This window comes from Ahaetulla prasina, chromosome 1 (assembly GCF_028640845.1).
Source record: "Ahaetulla prasina isolate Xishuangbanna chromosome 1, ASM2864084v1, whole genome shotgun sequence".
NCBI classification, from domain to species: Eukaryota; Metazoa; Chordata; class Lepidosauria; order Squamata; family Colubridae; genus Ahaetulla; species Ahaetulla prasina.
The window spans coordinates 93,148,008-93,171,377 of NC_080539.1; the positions used below are offsets into that span (position 1 = coordinate 93,148,008).

Here is a 23,370-nt window from a genome sequence, read left to right on the forward strand (position 1 = left end):
TCTGTAGACTCATCCTGCTCATGATAGTAATCGTTCAATAATTCTTATCTAGGCAAAAGGAATTGACATTTTTTTAAAGTCCATAACTACTGTTAAGATAACGTTTAGCTCAAGCAAGTGCCTGCCTAGTTTCATCAGAGAGCAAGAAGGGGGTGAAGGTATAGTAGTCAGACTTCCAAGATCATATTATTATAGCTAATCTCAATAAAAGTAGTTTTAATTTTCTTGTGGAGTTGACTTCCTGGCCCAACCTTGCAGGACTGACAGAAGTAAACAATCTCTCAGAGAAACTAAGTTTTCTGTCCTGGATACATTACAAATAAAATGGAAAAAATTCAACTGTTTCACCAGAAAGTGTTTGTAAACTATTTTTTCAGATCACAACTCCCACACACCTAGACACTAAAAGGATGTGTATGTGACTTCTTTAGGACTTTACCTTCAACTACAAGGGACTGAGCATCAGCCTCAGGATTTAGGGACAATATGTTCATCTTAATAGAGCGCTTATGGAAGTGCAATCAAAATCTGGATTATGTTCATAAAGAACTTGTAAAAATGCCTGAGCCTCAAGTATCTTCCCCTTCAACCAAGGAAGACCCTTATACTGCCACCCCTTGTCCTTTGGTACTGCATTCATAATGCCTACTTTCCTATAAATTAGCACATAGAGCATGGCCTATCTTGCCTGTCTTAAAAACCTTATGTACCCATTCAAACTCAGGAAATGGATCTCAAGCACTTTTGCATTGAGCATTTGGTTCATCCAAAGGTCATTCACATATCTTTTTATAAAAAGGTTGTTGTTGTTGGTATAACTGCTGCAGGAGGACCAATGCTTTAAAAAGTGGTGCTGCTTATCCCTAAATATTTAACACAATTGTAGAAAAGGCGCTTTTTTTTTTAGATCCCCCTCCACCAATTGATTTCGGAGGACCTCATTCTGAAACTTACTAGTTTCAGGGATGTCTTATCCTACACCACTTAAAATACTTGGAGTAAGGCCCTCTAATTCTACTTGAATTTATCCTCTATCCTTCCACCAGAACCTAACAAATCACAGCCAAACCTTCGAGGATATCTCCACCATCTGCACGGCAAAAAGCAGCCGCAACATCGCCGACGCGCTGCAATAGCTCCGCTTGTTTCCGCCGCAGATCCCGGCAGCACAAAAACGCGAATCCGCCTCCCTCTCCATCTCCATCCGGGTAGCTGTGGAGGGGAGGCTCGGAGACTTCCCTCCCAGGCCCTGAAGTTCCTCCGAGCATGGGGCCGCTTGCCCCAGAAGCGGATACGCGGGGTCCCCTTTTGGGGGTCGCCGATAAGCGAACGCTTCAGGCTTCGGGGAGCCCTGATCTCAACACGACCCCGACTGAAGACGAGCAGCGACAGCGACGTTTCGCAATCAAAGGTCACTTGCTGCCAGCGGCTTAGTTGCAAACACGTGAAAAAGAGGGCAATTCTTGGGAACGCGAGGTTGCCGAATTGAAGGGGTCTTCCTGAGCGTTTGAAACCCAGCTCTTAACCTCTGGAGCGTCCGGGAATTAGGCGAAGTCGTACTGAAAGTATCCTCAAGGAGCAGTTTTTGCACAGCGAGCGTCCCGCTTCTTCACTGCTTCACGTGTTTGAAGGATTCAACCTCATCTCACATGGAACCTGATTTCTTTCCATTAGAATCAGTTTCAGTAAGAACCAAATATTTAGGTAGCTCAGAGGTCCTGCTCCCGTTACCAGGAGACCATAGGATGTTTAAATGTCTATGGAAATGCTCAGCCATCCAGGTCATGGTCCCAAAGGTGCTTTTTCAAGAGGCAACTTTTGAAAAAGCATCTTTGGGACATAGGGTTTTATTGATGTAATGGGATGAAGAAAGAAAAGGGAAAAAAAAGTGATTTTGTGTGTGCGTGTGTGCATGCACATGTGTGCTAGAACTGAAATCTTTTCAGCTTTGATTGATATAGGTGGATTTAATAGTTCAGAGGCTCCCTGAACCTAGAGGTTCCAACTATTCTGTATTTCGAATTTGGAAGCTTCCTTTTTTGGCTCCGGAGATCATGAAAGTTGAGGGAAAGTTATCAAGCTTCAGCTTACCTTTTATTCTTAAAAAATAGCTGGAGAAGATGTGAATATATGAATAAATTGGAAGCTTATTTTATATCATTAAATCATAGCTCATGATTAGGGTTGTGTTGTAATGTTTGCAATATTAATAAGACCAGTTTTATCCATGAAAAACAGTGCATCTGATTTAATTGGGCATTGATTTATTCCTACATATGAATATTATTTGAACACATGGCATTAATTGAATTCTGAAGGACAAACTTTCTGCTTCGAAAAGCTCAGAACTAGATAAATCTGTGTTAGCTTAATTGACCAAAATAAACACAATAATTCGGTACACAGTGTAAAAAATAGAGACAGAAGTAAAATAAACATTAAAAAAACCCTGATCTCCTTCATTTTGGGAGATGTGATGGAACACTTCCTTCGAAGCATAGATGATTTTTGTGTAACAATTTAGTTTTGTGTGTAACTATCTTGCAGACATGCAAATGTTGGTAGGCTCTTACAGTCTGGATGTAGGTTGGGCCGATTTTTCCCTTGGATAACTGTCTTTAATCACAAGCAGACTATTGATTCTGCAGTAGAATATTTACATGAGTGAACTTAGTGAAATCAGTGTATACCTCTTTTCTAAAGAGAGGCTGCTTTCATAAAATAAGATAGATCCCAAATAATGTATAACAGTAATTATTCCGATATAAAGAGACCCAAATTGCACTCTCGGCTGTTCAGTGGCACAGTCTTATAAGCTGAAAATGGACTATTACCATGTCACGTGATCTTGATTCTAACTCTCTGTTCTATCCCACTGTTAATGCAGCCTATGACTGCATTGGCTTTTTAGGCAGCTGTAGCATGCTGCTGGCTCATATTTAAGTGATTGTGCACTAGGACTCCAAAATCACTCTCACAACTACTACTATTGAGCTAGGTACCACCTATACTATATGCATTTGATTTTTTTTGCCTAAATGTAGAAACTTATTTATTTATTTATTTATTTATTTATTTATTTATTTATTTATTTATTTATTTATTTACATTTTTATACTGCCATTCTCCAAAGACTCAGGGCGGTGTACAGCAGATAAAACAACAATAATCCAGAAAAAAATTTAAAATACAGTACCAAATTTAAAAATCTAATTTAAACGCCGTATGTTAAAAATAGTTAAATAAGAAAATTACAGAAAGATAAAAACCCCTGTAAAGAACCCACTAAAAACCCACAAAATTTAAAATCAATCAGGCCAGCCCCGCTTAGTGAAAAAAGAAGGTCTTGAGCTCGCGCTTTAAGGTCCGAAGATCAGGGAGAAGACGGAGTCCCACCGGCAGCTCGTTCCACAGAGCCGGGGCCCCCACAGAGAACGCTCTTCCCCTGGGGGCCGCCAGCCGACATTGGTTGGCCGACGGCACCCTAAGGAGGCCCTCCCTGTGGGAGCGCACTGGACGCACCGGACGATGGGAGGTAACTGGCAGCAGCAGGCGGTCCCGTAGATATCCCGGTCCCATGCCATGGAGCGCTTTAAAGGTGATGACCAACACCTTGAAGCGCACCGGAAGACCACCGGCAACCAGTGCAGGCTGCGCAGGAGAGATGTTACATGGGAGCTACACGGTGCTCCCTCAATCCCCCACGCGGCCGCATTCTGTACCAGTTGGAGCCTCCGGGTGCTCTTCAAGGGGAGCCCCATGTAGAGAGCACTGCAGTAATCCAGACAGGAAGTGACGAGGGCATGAGTGACTGTGCATAACAAGTCCCGATCCAGGAAAGGGCGCAATTGGCGAATCAGGCGATAAAAAGCTCCCCTGGTGACAGCCATCTGATGGTCTTCTAAAGACAGCCGTGCGTCCAGGAGAACACCTAAATTGCGCACCGATTCCCTGGGGGCTAACGATTCGCCCCCCACAGTCAGCAATGGGGTAAGCTGACTGCCGGGACGCTGGCATCCACAGCCACTCCGTCTTGGATGGGTTGAGTCGGAGTCTGTTCATCCCCATCCAGACCCGAACGGCCTCAAGACACCGAGTCATCACATCAAGGGCTTACCTTTCACCATTGAATGACATTTTATTAGATAGCACCCAATGTTCAAGTCTGTCAAGATCCTTCTGTATCTTAATCTTCTGGAGTGTTGGCTATTCCTAACAGTTGATTTAACAATTCCAATTGTTATATATCCTTTTGTTCTATTGTTTTTAACTTGTGTATAATAAATAAGCTATCGTGCATATTTTGGCAATTGTGACAGTTTGATAGTTTTTCTTCTAGTCAGCACTAAAAGGCTTTTGTTTCAAATAGAGTTTTATGGATCTCATTTTTTCATGATACTATAAAATGGAACTGATAATTTAATCTTTCCTTGCTTTCTATCTTTGGCAGGTGGGCTTTTTCTTGCTTCTGTTGCTACTGCAGGAATGCTAGCAGGTTTTGGTATGACACTTGCTGTGGCGAAAAAGAAAAGTCCCAATTGGTTCAATAAGGTTAGTTTATTTGAAGTTCTTTTGCAGTTCTGATATTTCAAAAGTGTGTCGTAATGGAATAATAGTGATGCAATATAGATATATTTATTTATTTATTTATTTAATTTATTTATTTAATCACATTTCTATACCGCCCTATCTCCCAAGGGACTCATATTATGCAATATAGTATATAAAGGGCTCGTAATCTGGGCGTCCTCCTGGATGCACGGCTGTCTTTTGAAGATCATATGATAGCCGTCACCAGGGGAGCTTTTCATCAGGTTCGCCTGATACGCCAGTTACGTTCCTTTCTGGATCGGGCTGCCTTATGCACGGTTGCTCATGCCCTGGTTACATCCCGCCTGGACTACTGTAATGCTCTCTACATGGGGCTCCCCTTGAAGGGTACCCGGAGACTCCAACTGGTCCAGAATGCGGCTGCGCGGGTGATAGAGGGAGCACCTTTTGGCTCCCATGTGACACCCCTCCTGCGTAATCTGCACTGGCTCCCAGTGGTCTTCCGGGTTCACTTCAAGGTACTTGTTATCACCTTTAAAACGCTCCATGGCCTAGGACCGGGATATTTACGGGACCGCCTACTGCCACCATTAGCCTCTCACCGACCAGTGCGCTCTCACAGAGAGGGCTTCCTCCGGATACCGTCAGCTAAACAATGTCGGCTGGCGACCTCTAGGGGGGGGGCCTTCTCTGTGGGGGCCCCTACCCTCTGGAACGAGCTTCCTCTGGGGCTTCGTCAACTCCCCGATCTCAAGTCCTTCCGCCGCGAGCTGAAGACGCTGCTGTTTCGAAGAGCAGGACTAGCTTGAACGTAGTTTTAAATTTGGGATTTAAAAAAAAAGGGTTTAAATGAGGTTTTAAATTTGTATTTAAAAGTTAGAGCATCAATTGAATTTAACTGTCTATTCTTTTTAGCTTTTTTTATGTATTATATGTTTTTCTGTTGTTTTTGACTGTGAACCGCCCTGAGTCCTTCGGGAGATGGGCGGTATACAAATATAATTAATAATAATAACAACAACAACAACAACAACAACAACAACAACAACAACAACAACAACAACAACAAGATACAATACTATATACCTTACTGTAGGTAGGTGCCTGCTAAGAGAATAGCTTTTTTGGCGGGTGGGATTTACAAAGAAGATATAGGTAAAAATGAAAGCTAAAATAAATGGAACAGAGTTAAGTCTAGAGTTACAGTCTCCTAAGCTTTGAACCAGGAGGCATTTTGTTGAACTCTGTTTTATGGGTGGAATACAGGTCTTTGTGAGATTAAGCATGATAAATAGAACAATGATTGGGATTTATTATCCGCTGGAGTTCAAATATCGTTCCAGAAATCCAGTCCTGATATCATTGATGTCATTGTAACATAGACTACTTACTAAATTTATATCCTATTTTTTTCCACCATGAGGCTGATGATTTCAAATTTAGATGGTGAAGATACAGTGAAATTATACTAAATTGTGGATTCTAAACCAAACCAAATTCTACCTTTTCTTCCCACCCTATTACAAGTCTTTAATAAATGCGTTTTCAGCTCACGGCGAAAGGTCCGAAGGTCGGGTAATTGGCGCAAACCAGGGGGAAGTTCGTTCCAAAGGGTAGGAGCTCCTACAGAGAAGGCCCTTTCCCTGGGGGCTGCCAGCCGGCATTGCTTGGCGGACGGCACCCTGAGAAGACCCTCTCTGTGTGAGCGTACCGGTCGGTGGGAGGCATAAAGTAACAGCAGGCGGTCCCGTAAGTACCCGGGCCCTAAGCCATGGAGCGCTTTAAAGGTGGTAACCAAAACCTTAAAGTGCACCCGAAAGACCACAGGAAGCCAGTGCAGACTGCGCAGGAGCGGTGTTACGTGGGAGCAGCGTGAGGCTCCCTCAATCACCCGCGCAGCTGCATTCTGAATGAACTGAAGCCTCCGGGTGCACTTCAGGAGAAGCCCCATGTAGAGAGCATTGCAATAATCCAAACGAGAAGTGACAAGAGCGTGAGTGACCGTGCATAAGGCATCCCGGTCAAGGAAGGGGCGCAACTGGCGGACCAGGCGCACCTGGTAAAAAGCTCTCCTGGAGACGGCTGCCAAATGATCTTCAAACGACAGCCGTCCATCCAGGAGAATACCCAAGTTGCGCACCCTTTCCAGCTGACTGTACCGGGGTGCCGGCATCCACAGCCACTCCGTCTTGGAGAGATTGAGCTTGAGCCTGTTTCTCCCCATCCAGACCCGTACGGCTTCCAGGCACCGGGACAGCACTTCGACAGCTTCGTTGGGGTGGCCCGGGGTGGAAAAGTACAGCTGTGTGTCATCAGCGTATAGATGATAATTCACCCCGAAGCCACTGATGACCTCGCCCAGCGGCTTCATATAGATGTTGAACAGGAGAGGCGAGAGAATCGACCTCTGAGGCACCCCACAAGTAATGCGCCTCGCGGTCAATCTCTGCCCCCCTGTCAGCACCGTCTGCATCCGGTCAGAGAGATAGGAGGAGAACCACCGATAAACGGTGCCTCCCACTCCCAAACTCTCCAACCGGTGCAGCAAGATACCATGGTCGATGGTATCAAAAGCCGCCGAGAGATCTAACAGGACCAGGGCAGAGGAACAACCCCTATCCCTGGCCCTCCAGAGGTCATCCACCAACGTGACCAAAGCTGTCTCCGTACTATGTCTGGACCGGAAGCCGGACTGGAACGGGTCTAGATAGACAGCTTCATCCAGGTACCGGGGGAGCTGCCATGCCACCACACTCTCTACAACCTTCGCCACAAAACGAAGGCTGGAGACTGGATGATAATTTCCTAAAATAGCCGGGTCCAGGGAAGGCTTCTTGAGGAGGGGTCTCACCACCGCCTCTTTCAAGGCGGCGGGGAAAACCCCTTCCAACAATGAAGCATTTATAATTCCCTGGAGCCAGCCTCGTGTCATCTCCTGTGTGGCCAGCACCAACCAGAAGGGACACGGGTCCAGTAAACATGTGGTCGCATGTAGCCTCCCCAGTAACCTGTCCACGTCCTCGAGAGCCACAGAATCAAACTCATCCCAAATAACCTCAACAAGACGCGTCTCCGTCATCTCACTTGGATCATCGCAATTTTGGTCTAAACTATCCCGAAGCTGAACGATTTTATCGTATAGATAACCGTTAAACTCCTCAGCACGTCCCTGCAAGGGGTCATCCCGCCCCTCCTGATGAAGGAGAGAGCAGGTCACCCGAAACAGGGCGGCCGGGCGGTTATCTGCCGACACAATGAGGGTGGAAACGTAAGAACGTTTCGCCTCCCTCAGTGCCACTAGGTAGGTCTTAGAGAAAGACCTAACTAGTGTCCGATCAGCCTCGGAACGTCTAGACCTCCAGGTACTCTCTAGGCGTCTTCTCCGGCGTTTCATCTCTCTCAACTCCTCAGAAAACCAAGGAGCCAATTGAGATCTACGCCGGGTCAGAGGCCGCAAAGGCACGACACGGTCCAAAGCCCCAGCCGCGGCCTGTTCCCAGGCCGCTACTAGTTCTTCAGCCGTGCCGTGGGCAAGATCCTCAGGGAACGGCCCAAGCTCCGTCAGGAACCTCTCAGGGTCCATCAGGCGCCTGGGACGGAACCAACGCATTGGTTCCGTCTCCCTGTGGTGGTGAGCGGCGGTTCGAAAGTCCAAGCGAAGGAGAAAATGATCTGACCATGACACAGGTTCCGTCACTAAATCTCCTAATTCCAGATCATTAAACCACTGTCCAGAGATATAAATCAAGTCCAGTGTGCCACCCCCAATGTGTGTAGGGCCATCAGTTATTTGAATCAGGTCCAAGGCCGTCATGGAAGCCTGGAACTCCTGGACTGCCGTTGATGACAAGCCGGCCGATGGCAAGTTGAAATCCCCCATGACCAAAAGTCTGGGAATCTCAACCGCCACTCCGGCAAGCACCTCCAGCAGCTCAGGTAGGGCTGTAGTCACGCAGCAAGGAGCCAGGTACGTGATCAACACACCCATCTGATTCCTATGGCCCCACTTCACAAGGAGGGATCACAACCGGCTATCTGAGGTACAGTGGACTCCCTCGGCTTTAGACTTTCTCTAATCACAACCACCACCCCTCCACCCCTACCTTGGGCTCTCGGCTGATGGAATGCTCGGAAACCCGGAGGGCACAGTTCAATCAGGGGTACACCCCTTTCTGTGCCCAACCAGGTCTCCGTAATGCCCGTAAAGTCCGCGGCCTCCCTCTGAATAAGATCACAAATCAGGGGAGCCTTATTAATCACGGACCGGGCATTGCACAGCATCAGCCGAAGACCCAAACTCTGAGGGTCTTGACCATCCGGGGAACGAGTAAGGACTGAGGGGCCGGAGCACGTGATCGCTTTTAAACAGCGAACACGTGCTCCCAAAGAATGATGCGGCCCCACGCCTCCGCCATATCTTCCCCTCCCACTTACCGTACAGATGGACGATACTCTACACTATGAACACCTCCTTCTCCCCACCCCCTTCGGACTAGGTAGAATGATGCCGTGAGCAGACGCAGGGACTAGACATACCCTCCCAAATGGGTTTCTCCCCCTACCCGACTCTTCCCTCCCCCCCTTTAAAAAACCCCTCCCCGACGAGTATCCCCCATTACCCGACTTCCCCCTCCCTCCCCTTAAAAATCTATCTAAAAAACCCCAAAGGGTCCTGTAGGAACGATCCTTTTTAAATACTATCAATAAAGAAATAAAAACTTTAAGCAAACAATTGTTTTTACTTGGATATATTTTCCCTTAATTGTAACTGTATCCAGTTTTGGTCACCATGATTCAAAAAAGATCCTGAGACCCTAGAAAGAATGCAGAGAAGAGCAACAAAGATGATAAGGGGTCTAGAGGCTAAATCATAATGAATAACTGAGGGAACTAGATATTAACGAAGAGAAGGCTCAGAGGAAATGTGATAGCATTCTTCCAATACTTGAAGGGCTGTCACAGGGTATTGATTTTATTTTCCATAGCACTTGTAGGCAGGAAAAATAGCAATGGGTGGAAGCTTGTCAGAAGGAGATCCAACCTGGAATTTCCTGACAGTAAGAATGGTTAATCAATTTGCTCTCAGCACTGTGGGTGCTCCATCCCTGGAGGTCTTGAAGAAAAGATTGGGCAACCCTTTGTCCAAGATGGTATAAGGCAGTGGTTCTCAACCTTTATAGTGCTGCGACCCCTTTAATACAATTCCCCACGATGAGGCGACCCCTTTAATATAATTCCCCACGATGTGGCGACCCCAACCATAAAATTATTTTCGTTTTGAATTTATCGCGCCTGAAGCCATATTGGCTAGCGATCTGAACTGCTTACGATTGCCTTGAGGACGGAGGCATTAAAGCGGAGACTCCTCCCCTATTAAATTTATCGCGCCTGAAGCCAGATTAGGCTAGCGATTGGGAGTGATTGCAGCTGGCTTGAGAGGGAGACATCAGAGCAAAGATTTCTCTCTTTTTTAATTCATCGGCCTGAAGCCGAATTCGTGATTCTTCGACTCACGAGTATACTTCCCATATTTCCGATGGTCTTAGGCGACCCCTGGCAAATCGTCATTCGACCCCCAACGGGGTCGCGACCCACAGGTTGAGAACCGCTGGTATAAGGACTCCTGCTTTCGGCAGGATGTTTAGATATTTTCCCCAGTGGATATATGTTGAGGGTCTTTTCCTATATTAAATGATCTAAGCTAATTTTAACTGAAAGATGGCTTGTTTATTTCATCCTTTAACAAATTGCCTGGCTGCTTCTTGATGTTGAGCACTTGTGCTATTTCCTCTCTTCAATTCCTCAAAATGCCTGAAGATTATTGATAATGCTGATCCATCTTGCAGAACAAAAAATGAGCAAGAAATACTTAACCTTCCCCAAATTTTATAATTTTGGAGAAAGAAAGATTCCTCCTGTCTCCCTTTTCCATACAAAAAAGAAATGAATAGCTTACACATAGCTTCCATAGTCTTATTTCATTTTGTGGCCTTTTGTCTAATTGTATGCCAAAAGAATCCATGTGGTGCTATACGATGGGGATAAAGAGCTGCAAAACTGCCAAGCCACCTTTCCCCCTTGAAAGACCTGTTAAGGCAGATGTAAGTAGATGAGGCACGAATTCTTGAAAATGGGGAAGCAAATTGCCTAAAACATTATGGAATTATATCTTGAAACAACTAATAATTTTAGGATGGTTTTAAATATATCACAGGTGAGTCTAAAGTAATTCAACTTAATACTCAAACCAGACTTAAGGGGATCCAGTGTACTGAACTAGTATAAATTCTTTGTTATGCAAGTATTCGTAACAATCATTTGTTTAATAAAATTGGTAGAAGGCATGAAAAACATGATGTGTCATTTCTTATTAATTTAATTTTTATTTCTGTTAATTGATTAAATTTCTGTCTAAATACCAGTGGACTTTATATTATTTAGGAGGAGAATAAAGAATCGTAACTACAGAATAAGCAGTAATAAAATGTACTTAAGCAGTAATAAAATGTACTTTATAATTTTCAAAATAGTTCTCTTAGAGATATGAAACTGGTAGCCTAGAATAGCTACATAAGAGATTAAAGTTAGATTTTTTTCCCCATAATATTTCCACCCATGACTTGCCATCTTTGAGCAAAACAAGCTTTCAAAGTAATGTTACTAAATTATACATATTTGGGGGGAAGGTCAAGTATTCTGCTACGACTAATGGTGATGTACTTATATGAAGAACAAAGTCAACTGAGTTGATTTTTTTTAAAAAGCCCTATAGGCAAACAATAACAAGCATGTGACCAAAACTCTCTTAAAATAGTGGCTCCTTCTTTCTTTTATTAGAAAGATCTTTTCTGTATCACTAGGGAAAAGTCCAAAATGTCTTTCTCCAGCCATTTTTTCAACACTTGTTTTGAGTTTCTAAGTAGCTTTTGTGTACATCATATGACAGCATTTTACTATGAATGACACAATTATTTGGGTATTTTATCCCCTCAAGGAATTCTCTCATGAGCAGACATTCCTGAGCTAATAAGCCCAGGTCAGCAGTTTTCCGTTATAGTTCTTCTGAGGCATTCATTTTTGCAGAAATTCCCATACCATGTTTCATTTTAACTCTCTCTTTTCATGATAAAATTTGAAAAAATTCTTTGATGTATTATCTCCATATTCTTATCCTATGCATAACAAAATTGTTGTGTGTGGTTTTGTTTTTTTTACAGAGGAATTGGCCATCTATGAAAACATTCAACAAATAATAAAATAAACATTTAAAATAACAATACCAGACATTGTAACAGTAACCTAGTTTGGTAATTTGGGTTACTCTGACAACTTCTTCAAATTGTACCTTTAAAGTACCTTTGGAGATTGACTCTCTTTAATAGCTGTCTTTAAGTTACTTAAAGGTCTGGTAAAGTTATTTAGCTGCTGAAAAAACTGCTGAGAAGAAAAACATTCATGAATCATACATTTATGAATAGTGACCCATTTTTATCTGCTTTTAAAACATATAGTTTATTAATGGTCTTGTAAAAGAAATTGGAAACTTACATGTTGATAGTCTCAAAGGTGCTATTTCAAAAGGCAACTGGACATCCTTCGTTTTTCTTCGAAGACATTTTGCTTCTCATTTAAGCTTAATTATTAATTAATTAATTGTGAGAACGGATGAAGCTTCTTGGATGAGAAGCGAAACATCTTCAAGGAAAAACAAAGAAATTCCAGATGCCTTTTGAAAAAAACACCTTTGAGGCAACCATGACCTGGATGACTGAGAATCTCCATAAACCACTTAAAATGGTGATATGCTTTAATTGCCATATGTTAACAAATGTGCCATTAACAGTTCTTTAAAGGAAGATACTTTAGAGCAGGGGTAGTCAACCTTTTTATACCTACCGTCTACTTTTGTATCTCTGTTAGTAGTAAAATTTTCTAACTGCCCACCGGTTCCACAGTAATGTTGATTTATAAAGCGTATCGTTGTCTGCGCATGCCTCGCGCGCATCATAGATTGGGTTTTGGGGGGGGCGCCAGCTACCAGCTCTGCTTGTCTGTTACAGCTGGGTGGTGTGGGGGGAGATGCACGAGCTATTCTGGGGCGAGGCTCTTTTGTTTGCGGCTGCACTATAGCGCCATTTAGTTTCACTTACGTAATGTGAACTAAACTTATGCGCGGGGGATACAAATAGTATATTTTCAGAAATTTAAATTGTCACGGGGCATTTTATGAAAACCTAATAAAAATGTTTTTAAATAATGCTATGAAATTTTTTTAAAAAATCAATTAAATTAAAAAAAGGAAAGTGCTTCAATATCGGACAAAACCCCTACCGCCCACCATGAAAGCTGGAATGCCCACTAGTAGGCGGTAGGGACCAGGTTGCTTTAGAGGAAGGAATAAATATGTTTCTCTCCTGTAACCATAATTTTTAGGGGTATTAGTATTTGGAGAAATTAATAGCTTTCATACAATCATAAGGGAAAGTTAATATCATTATATAATTTCTTCAGTACTTTTTGTTTATGTATGTACACAATTAATGTGTTTTCTTTCACTTAAAAATATATTATTCTAGGGTGTAATTGCCACAGCAGCTTTGCCAGAAAGTGGCTCTTCCCTTGCTTTACGGGCCCTTGGATGGGGTTCACTCTATGCCTGGAGTGGAGTTGCATTGATTAGCTTTGCTATCTGGAAGGCTCTGGGTGTTCACAATGTAAGTATCTTCAACTAATGTTGCATGCTTTGATGCTTTAGAAATTCCATAAATTCAATAAGCATTTACACATTTTTGTTTACGTAGGCAGTCTTGTGTGTATGAATCTTTTTTTTTAATTTAGGGGGAAGTTAGTGAGAAAACTGAATTATATAAATCCCGCTCCCTGGGATCTCATAGTGTATGTTTGCATGGACTGCTCAATAAAACGAAGAACCAGCAAATAGCCAAAAAAGAAGCAAACCTGTGAAAGGGCCGTGGATAGCTCAGGCTGTTAGGAGCCTGTTATTAGAACACAATAGCCTTCAATTACTGCAGGTTCAAGCCCGGCCCAAGGTTGACTCAGCCTTCTATCCTTTATAAGGTAGGTAAAATGAGGACCCAGATTGTTGGGGGGGCAATAAGTTGACTTTGTAAATATACAAATAGAATGAGACTATTGCCTTATACACTGTAAGCCGCCCTGAGTCTTCGGAAAAGGGCGGGATATAAATGTAAATTAAAAAACAAAAAGCAGAAGAATGAATTAGATTTTTTAAAAAGGATAAATATGAAAAATAGTTAAATATGTATAGAGTTGGGATTTGTTCGTTTTAATTTGCAACGTGGTGAGTACACTTCAGGAAACTACAGTGTTTGGGAGGGCCAGGTTAGGTATGTGAATACAGCTATTATGATTTGCTTGCTTATTTATGAAATTATAAGCAAAGTCTTTCAAAACTCCTGGTGGGTTATAATAACAAAAGCCCTACAATCTAGTAAGCTTAAACATCCAGGATAAATATCCCCCTCCAATCAATACTCCCTCCCTTTTATAACTTACTACAAAGTAAGAATCCAGGTAATAGCAATTTATTCAACAAACCATGGTTTAGCATGATATGTTCCTTATATTTAGGTAATGAGAATTGATTCACACAAAAGGCTTTTGCTCTTTCTCTGCATGAGAGGTTAAGCATGGCCCTGCTGGATGAGGCCAAGGCCCATCTTGGTTCAACATTTTGCTTCTTACAATGGCCAACAATCAGAAAGTTGGCTTACTATTCCTGATTTGCTTGGGAATAGAATATTTTGAACACAGTATTAACTTGACTCTTGATGGTCACTTCCTAAGTTGTTTACCAGCTAAGAGGAGAGGATTAATAAGGATAACTAGACACAGTTTTTAGAAGCAAGTTTGGCTAGGAACAGTGTCCCAGGTTACATACAGGTAGTCCTCGACTTACAACAGTTCAGATAGTGAGCATTCAAAGTTACAATGGCACTGAAAAAAGTGATTTATGACATTTTTTACACTTATAACCATTGCAGCATCCCCATGGCCATTTGATTTACATTTGGATGGTTGACAACTGATTCATATTTATGATGGTTGCAGTGTCCGGGATCATGTGACCATTTTTTGCAACCATCTGACAAGCAAAATCAATGGGGAAACTAGATTTACTTAACAATTGTGTTACTAACGTAACAACTGCAGTGGTTCGTTTAACAAATGTGGCAAGAAAAGTCGTAAAATAGGACAAAATTCACTTATCAATTTTCTCACATAGCGACATAAATTCTGGACTCAATTGTGGTTGTAAGTTGAGGACTACCTATATTGTAAAAAGATAACCCTGTATTTTGTAGCTTCTCTTTCACAGAAACTTCAACTTGAAATATATCAGAAAGGCAGACTTGTAAAGTGAGATAGGGTTCCATAAACAATATGTTTTTAGTATCTACTAATGTTTATTGTATTGCAACCAAATTGGGGCTATAAAAATCTGGATCATCACTAGATGGCAACAAAGAGTTAGAAAGTTCTGTTTTTCTTTGATATCGCCTAGTGGCCATCTGTATTTTGATTGCCCAGATCTGGTAGCTGTAATTACCAATACATGGTTCAGAATTCTCTTTTAAAACAAAAACTGAGGTTTGAATTTCGTAGCTGCCTTAAAGAAGAAGGGAATTGCCAGCAATACAGTATTTTTTGTCTAGTAACAGCTTGTAAAGGTTTATACATTTATTAGCAGTAATTATATAGTTCTAAGGGTAATATAACAATGGCTGCAAGTTTTGGGCTACTATTCTGCAAATAAAAAATTTATGAAAAACATCTATTTGTAGAGTTTGGTTTATTTTTTTAAACAATTATATGTTCCTCCACCTCATAGCAGTGACACTGAGTCATAGAGAGGTACATTAGAATATTCTATTCTAAAGTTATTCTAAGTCTAACATGGTATAATTTGATAAGCACTGCGTTTCTGTAATCTATGGGGATGAGCCATTAGGATACACTTTCTGTCCAATATTTAATTTCTTTAATTCTTCCCTGGTTCTCTGAAACACAGGAAGCAGCATAATGTGTCCACTGCTGTTATCTTGAGCAATATTTTTCCACATTTTTCAGATGTTGGAATAGTAGCAAAAACCTGCAGATAAAGATAAAGATAAAGAGAGATTAAAAACAACCTACAGTAGATTTCTTCTAGCTTCATTATCAATGATTATTAGTCATGTTGCAAAGACATATATTTACTTGAATAGAGTTTGAAACTATCACTGATTGGTTTGGCTACTTAAGTAATAATGTTGATTTTCTATAAGACCACATTATCTATACCTCCCAGAGTTCAATGGGAATTGAAGTGCACAAATTTTAAAGTTGCTAAGGTTGGAGACTCCTGGTCTACACCACAGGGTTTTGGTTTAAAGTTTCTTTTGATGTCAGGAAATTGAGCAGGGCATATTACTTGGAGAATTGTAGGACAGAGAATTATTTTTTAAATCTCAAAAAACCACAGTGGCATGCTCCTTCTGTATTTTTTAATTCAAATAAATTAGTACACTTACTTTTTTAATTGGTTCATCCAAATAAAATTTGACATAATAATAGAATAAGATCATCTACATGTGCTCTTGCTATATGGGAATGTGAGAGTGTGTAGGTGAAATTGTAAAATAATTGCAAAGGTGAAGTTGCTGCAAAAAATAGAGAAAAATCCGATAGGATTCAGGAACAGAAAAGAGGATTATCCTTAAATTCTGGGTACGACACTTTTACACACGTATGCAGGATTTTCCCCATTGTCAAATCATAGCCATAATTTGTACGCAACTCTGATTAAGGGTGAAGAGCCTGTGGTGCATCCTTCACCAAAGATTACAATGTATGGAGATTCTGGAAAGTGTGGTTGAGCAGCACCTGGAAGATTGCACTGCATTTAACTCTGCACATGGCTATGCTATTAGTACAGCATGTGTTTTATTTGTTCTGTGAATCTAAAAAAAAACAAAAAACCAAGAGAGAGATGTTTGCATGCAAGGTTTTACACCTAACACATAGATTGTGGTAATTAGCTACAGGTGCTGCTTTGGGAGTAAATTTTGTTTGCCCCAAATAGTTAGGCAAACTAGCAGACTCAATTGTGCACCAGAAATATCATACAAAAGACATCGGCAGTGCTCCCTTAAGGAATTAAGAGCCAATTAACAGATTACATCATCATAGATTAGCTATTTAGAAGAATCTCAGTATGAGACAAAATGTCAGTTAAAAAAAAAGTGTTGCCATATTATTATTTTTTTAGTCAGGTCTGAAAAGAAAAAGAAGCATTTTCATGAGTAAGAGCGTTAGGGGCGTTGGAAATTCACTTTTTATTTCATAAATAGAATTTGGATCTGTTAAACTGATGTATTGTTCTCTGAGGTAGTAAACATTATGGAAGTAATAATGCTCTGGGGAAGCAGTAAGCTTTGTTGCTCAGGGCCATCAATGTATATTTCTAAAAAAACAGCTGATCCTTTAGCTGGTCTGATGAAAACAAAATTTGATTGTCTTGACGTACAGTTTTCATCCCCCAAAGCCTTAGAACAAGGTTCTAACTGCCTCAGAGGGATCCTCATTGCTGCTGAATTGAAATGCTAAAAATTCACCAGAGCTGATCAGCATTTCCTCCAGCAGAAATTGGAGCTTGGCGCCCCATATTCTTTTTGTACCTTCAGTTCATGATGTTCTTGTTCTTTGATTTGAGGAAAGATTGGAGGGTCACTGTATTGGCTGTTTAAGAGCTGCTTGCTTCTCTGCTAAGTTGAAAAGATGATATGGCACAGGTGAAGCTTTATTGGGACAAGGAGGAGAACCTGGGAGGCAGGCTGAGAAAGAAGCTCTACCAGTAGAAACATGGGCTCTGCAGGACTATGACATTCCAGTCCAAAATCACCTCCCAAGACTTTCAGTCATCTCAGATATCAAATGGGGATTATGAAGTAGGCTTGCAGAGATGTGATGCCATCCAAGAATGGTACAAAGGCTGCATGTGAAGGTGACCTCAGCTTGGATTCACACAGTGCTTAAGATTTTATTTTATCTTTATTTAGCTTCTTGTGTGAACCCAGCAATTGTGGTTTAATCATGAATGATAAATATTCAGCAGATACGAGTCCGCTCTTACATCTAGTATGCATCTTCTACAGTGGTGGGCTTCAACTGGTGTTACCATTGGTTTGCTTCGTGCAAGTGCTGCTTTGTGTGATTTTCAGAACAGCTGAGGCACGGCAATCCGCTTTGCTGCGCCTATCAGCTGGGTTAAAAACTCACTGTCAACTCACCATTGCCCACTACCGGATTGCCCGAACTGGGGAGAACCAGTAGCAACCCACCACTGATCTTCTAGTGTAGGAAATAGAGAGAAAACAAGAAGTGCCACGAAAATTCATTTTTGAGGTGTAAACTATTCTAAAATGATCAAGGAAAATAACTTCAGCATAGAGATTTCATACACTTCTCCCCAGCTGAATCTGAAGAGATGTCGTACAAAAAGCAATACTTCATAAAATATATAAGAAAGGATGATCTGGTGTTCTTCAAGTTGACCATCTGTCAGATGGAGGTAGTATTATGAGAAATATAATTTGGCTACCAGTAGACATTTAGCAGTCATATTCACTAGCTACATTATGAGTCATGATGATTACAACAGCTGTTTAAACCAAAAGGTAATGAGAGAGAAAATTGAAATGGTCCCAAGCTCAACCCCTAAAAACATTAGTCATCAACATTGTTGGCACAAATGTTAGAGTGGAAAGATTAACTGTAGGTGTTCTGATTGCCTCAGATAGCCTAGGACCTTCAGAGACAGACCATAGTGACATCCATTATCATTAGGTAGCCTTTCATAAAATAAGTCTTACTAGGAAAATTAAGACTTTCATTAAAATGAAAAATAAAAACAGGGAATGATGCAATCATTTATCTTGGATGCAGTTGAAGAAGATGCCTTGGAATGTCCTTTGTAGCACTACAGCTACACCTGCTGGCAAGAGAGGAGATAGGACAACCTTCATGGATTTTTTTTCCCCTTTTAGTTTTAGATTTCGATGCATTGTTTTTCTCTATCATCTCATACAAGTTTACATTATTGAAAAAGTGTTGCAGTTTCAATATTCAGAACCTTAATAAATCAGGTCATGAACTAGATTCAAAACTTTAAAAGGTGTGCACTTTACACTAAATTGCCTTGGGAGTAGATCCTGAAACACTGGGAAGTCATAGACCTGTTTAACCAGTTTTCTGTTTCAAATGAATGAAGATGAAAACGTTCTAGAGGAGAAGATGCTATAGGTTAAAAATAAATCTGGACCAGGATTATGATGTAAACCTAGAACTATTTTAAACTATTTAGAACTATTGTCTGTGCCAGATTGAGTTCCCAGTCTGCAGTGACCATATACTCAGCTTTATTTTATTTATTTATTTATTTATTTATGTCACAACAGTATATATAAGCATAAGCATGAAAATAACTATATAATATATAAGCATATATATGAGCGTAAGTATGTAATAACTATATTAATTGGATATAATGAAAGGAAACAATAGGACAGGAACGGTAGCCACATTTGTGCTCTTATGCATGCCCCTTACAGACCTCTTAGGGATGGGGTGAGGTCAATAGTAGACAGTTTTTGGTTAAAGCTTTGGGGATTTTGAGAAGAGACCACAGAGTCAGGTAGTGTGTTCCAAGTATTAATAACAGAAGTCATATTTTCTGCAATCAAGATTGAAGCAGTTAACATTAAGTTTAAATCTATTGTTTGCTCTTGTATTGTTGCAATTGAAGCTGAAATAGTCTTCAACAGGAAGGATATTGCAATAGATGATTCTATGGGTTGAATAGCTTTAAATAGTTAAATAGCTTTGCTATTCAGTATTGTGATGTGAACTGGGGATTGCTTTTTCCCATCTTTGCTTGTGCAACTGCTTAACCCTTTTGTGATTAGATCTGGTCATAACCATATCCATGTGAGTTGCTTTTTCATTGAACACAGTAACCCCCTAGAAGACATCTCAGACATCTTAGACAGTTAAGAATGCCATCTCTGTCCAGTTCTTTTGGCAGCAAGATGTTGAGATCATGTGATTTCTTTACTCTGTATATGGACTAATTCTGTTTATAACAAAGTGTTGATTTTCCTTAGAGTTTTTAACTTCTGTGGTGTAGATCTGCCTATCTATCTATCTATCTATCTATCTATCTATCTATCTATCTATCTATCTATCTATCTATTTATTTTTGCATTTATATCCCGCCCTTCTCCGAAGACTCAGGGCGGCTTACACTACGTTAAGCAATAGTCTTCATCCATTTGTATATTATATACAAAGTCAACTTTTATTGGCCCCAACAATCTGGGTCCTCATTTTATCTACCTTATAAAGGATGGAAGGCTGAGTCAACCTTGGGCCTGGTGGGACTTGAAACTGCAGTAATTGCAAGCAGCTGTGTTAATAACAGACTGTCTTAGCAGTCTGAGCCACCAGAGGCCCAGATAATGATCTGTTAATGAGAGGTAGACAATGGTATTGTTAGCTAAAGAACATCTGATTCAAAATAGCTGAGAACTTTCTCTGTTCCACTTCTTGAAAGGTGGAATTCCCTCTTTGAGAAGCAAATCCATATTCTTCTACCCTTCTTTTCTGGCATTTGAAAGCAATTCTTTTCTAAGGATGTTTTAATTTACTGGATTTTAATTTAAGATAATTCTTTCTGTCTCTTGGTTATATTTTTAGTCTTCGCCTACTGAGTTTATTTAATGATTAGGCTAGGTGAAAATAGTTTTTCTCTAACTTGGTACAGGTAGTCCTTGACTTATGACTACAATTGAGCCCAAAATTTCCATTGCTAAGCAGGACAGTTGTTAAGTGAGTTTTGCCCCATTTTACAACCTTTCTTGCCACAGTTGTTAAATATATCATTCCAATTGTTAGTAGCACGGTTGTTAAACGAACCTAGCTTTCACATTGACTTTGCTTGTCAGAGGGTCCCAAAAGGATATTGTACTAACTTGGGACACTGCAACCGTGATAAATACATGCCAGTTGCCAAGTGTCTGGCATTTGATCACATGACCACAGAGATGCTGCAATGGTTATAAGGGTGAAAATGGTCATAAATCACATTTTTCAGTAACTTTCAGTTGTAACTTTGAATGGTCACTAAATAAATGGTTGTAAGTTGAGGACTATCTATATGTTGTATTGTATGGCAAAAGTACAGATTGTGATACATAGGAACAGATGGCACTGGGATGCCTTCATTATTTAGCCTTACATTAAGAAGCCAACAAGTAAGTACATTGTCTTACTCTAGGTAATTTGTTTTCTCAGATTTAAAGCAGCGTCATAATACTCTGACATGTACATTGAGCTGATAAATGTATATGAGTTCATGAAGTTGAAATTAGGTTATGAGATGCTCAAACTCTCATGGTCTTAGTCCCTTCTCCTATAGCTTTATGTTTGCTTTGACATTTGTATTGGTTTGAGAAGAAGAAAATAAAGTATATTACTGCTTTTCTACCCTAAAAAAGGATAGCTTTTTTTTTTTTGTAAAAGACAAGGACATATGTCAAAATTTGCCAAGCTTCTGTATTGTTAAAATCAGAATAAAGTATCCACCAAATCCAAAGTGTTGTGCGTTTCCTGACTTAGCCTTCGTCTTTCAGAAATGTTTGTACTATTTAAAAGAGAGTCAGTTTGTTTGCAAATTTATTGTGAAAGATGAATTGTACAAAAGTTCTTATGTCTTAAGTCAGCAAAGGTTTTTTTTTTCTTTTTCTGAATAACCGTTGTCTAATTGCAAGGATTTTCACGAATGTGTTATTTTAAAGGAACATACATAATCGTTACAATCTTTGTGCCAGTTTTAATTTAATTGCCATACAATGATAATAGCTACATTATATCAACAGAAGAACCACTTGATAGAAATGTGTAATGGTTTTCCAGCAGAATTGTCGTAATTTATTTTTAGCCAGAGGAAATAAGCAATGTATCTTTGTATTTAATTAAAGCTGCAGTTGTAACACTTGCCAGCTTCAGGAACATTTCTTTATCTGCCTCACCTAGCTAATGTTTTTGTTAAAGATAAAAAAAGGAAGAAACAAAAAGCTTTCATAATTTGTAGTGGTCTACGGCAATTAGAAAGCAACATGAAATAAGTAATGAAGACTCTTTTCATCATGATAGTTTTCATAAATCAGTTTTGTAATCCCTTCACAAAGCAGATACTATCATTTATTTTATAGCAAGGATGAGTCATAAAATATTTATGACCTTTAAAAAAAAACAAATTATAATGAAGACTGCACATATACAGATGGTGGGTGCAAACCAGACTGGGGAGGGATTCGGTGACCTTATAATATATCGTCTTTGTGACAAAATTCATAACATCTTTGTTTTGTATAATACATTAACCTTTAGAACTGCTGTGAGTAGGAAGGCTTTGACTACTTCCACTGTGTCTAATTAAAAGGGAAATTAATTGTTTAACCTTATTTGTTATATTTACAGCCTCCCCTATTTGGTAACCCAGAGTATGATTTAAGAATCAAAACATTTCAACAAAATGAAAAAAAATTCAAAAAGTTTTCAAAAGCCAAGAAACTACAGCGGATGTTAAGTATTCCAAATAGAATAGAATTCTTTATTGGCCAAGTGTGATTGGACAGACACAAGGAATTTGTCTCCAGTTTCAAAAGCTCTCGGTGCACATACAAGCAACAAGTGATAAATCATGATCCCAATCATAATACAATCATCATAAATCATAAGCTAAAACATTCAGTGATAGTCATAAGATACAAAATAGAAGCAATCAACATAACAAACAACAAAGTTGATAATCATAAGATGCTAAAGGAATAGGTAATAGGAAAGATGAAAAGGATAATAGTAATAATACAGCCTTACGACATAGTTTGATAGTCTAAAACAGTGTTGTGGGAATTATGGTCTCCATGCAAATTTGATGTCATCAGTGACCTAGGCAGGAAAAAAATATGCTATAGTCAGAAGTTCTGATTGTGGCACATCCTGTCCGGAAACCAACATATGAGTTTGTGTCCCAAAGTTTTCTAGATACAATTCAAGACTGACGTCTTTAATGTAACAAGTATCGGATGATTAGGACCTCCTTTACCTAAACTTCTACATAAATCTTTTTAAATGTGAGGACATATTCTTGGTTGTATCCACCCTGCCTGCAAGTTTCAGCAGCAAAGACACAGCCTCAGTTCCGGTCTCATTCTTACCTACCTAGCTCTTTTTCTTCCTTAGGAGTTAACCAGTTTCATAAGCCTGATCATTTTTCCTTTGGGGTTTGACATTCATCAGTTTATGTTAAACAGCTTACCTTAAAAGGAGGTAATTGGCTAATTAATTCCATTTTAATTAGCATCTGATTTTGCCTAGGTCATTAAAAAAAAGTTGTCACCTGCTCCAAACTCTAGAGATAGAGTGCAACTAGCCAAGATCTAATATGGTCTCTGCAGAATTTTCAGGAATCTCTTTTTCACTCTTTTCCACCCCATTCAGACTAGTATGAACAGATGCCTAATCTCTCTGTAATAGCGGAGTTTGCATTCTCTTCACCTGCTATGTTTTGCTTATCTAGTTTTAAAAGGCAGGATAGAATAAAAAACACTTTACAGGGCCTTTATATTTGTCTGCTGGTGAATAAATGGTGGGTTAAAATGGGAAAAATAATTATTTATCTTTTATGGTAAAAAGATTGACAGTTTGAAGAGGCCCAGTTGTGTTCTATGTCTT

The 23,370-nt window shown here is 40.1% G+C and overlaps 1 protein-coding gene across 1 annotated transcript in view; it reads left to right on the forward strand.

Moving 5' to 3' along the window:
• The first annotated feature begins 1,188 nt into the window (after window positions 1–1,188).
• Window positions 1,189–23,370, forward strand: part of TMEM242 (transmembrane protein 242) — a 29,271-nt gene continuing 7,089 nt past the window's right edge. Inside the window, exons 1-3 of the mRNA XM_058168789.1 lie at window positions 1,189–1,411; window positions 4,451–4,551; window positions 13,128–13,265. Coding sequence (XP_058024772.1) covers window positions 1,267–1,411; window positions 4,451–4,551; window positions 13,128–13,265 — 384 coding nt within the window. The 5' untranslated portion in view covers window positions 1,189–1,266. The remainder of the gene's footprint in view (window positions 1,412–4,450; window positions 4,552–13,127; window positions 13,266–23,370) is intronic.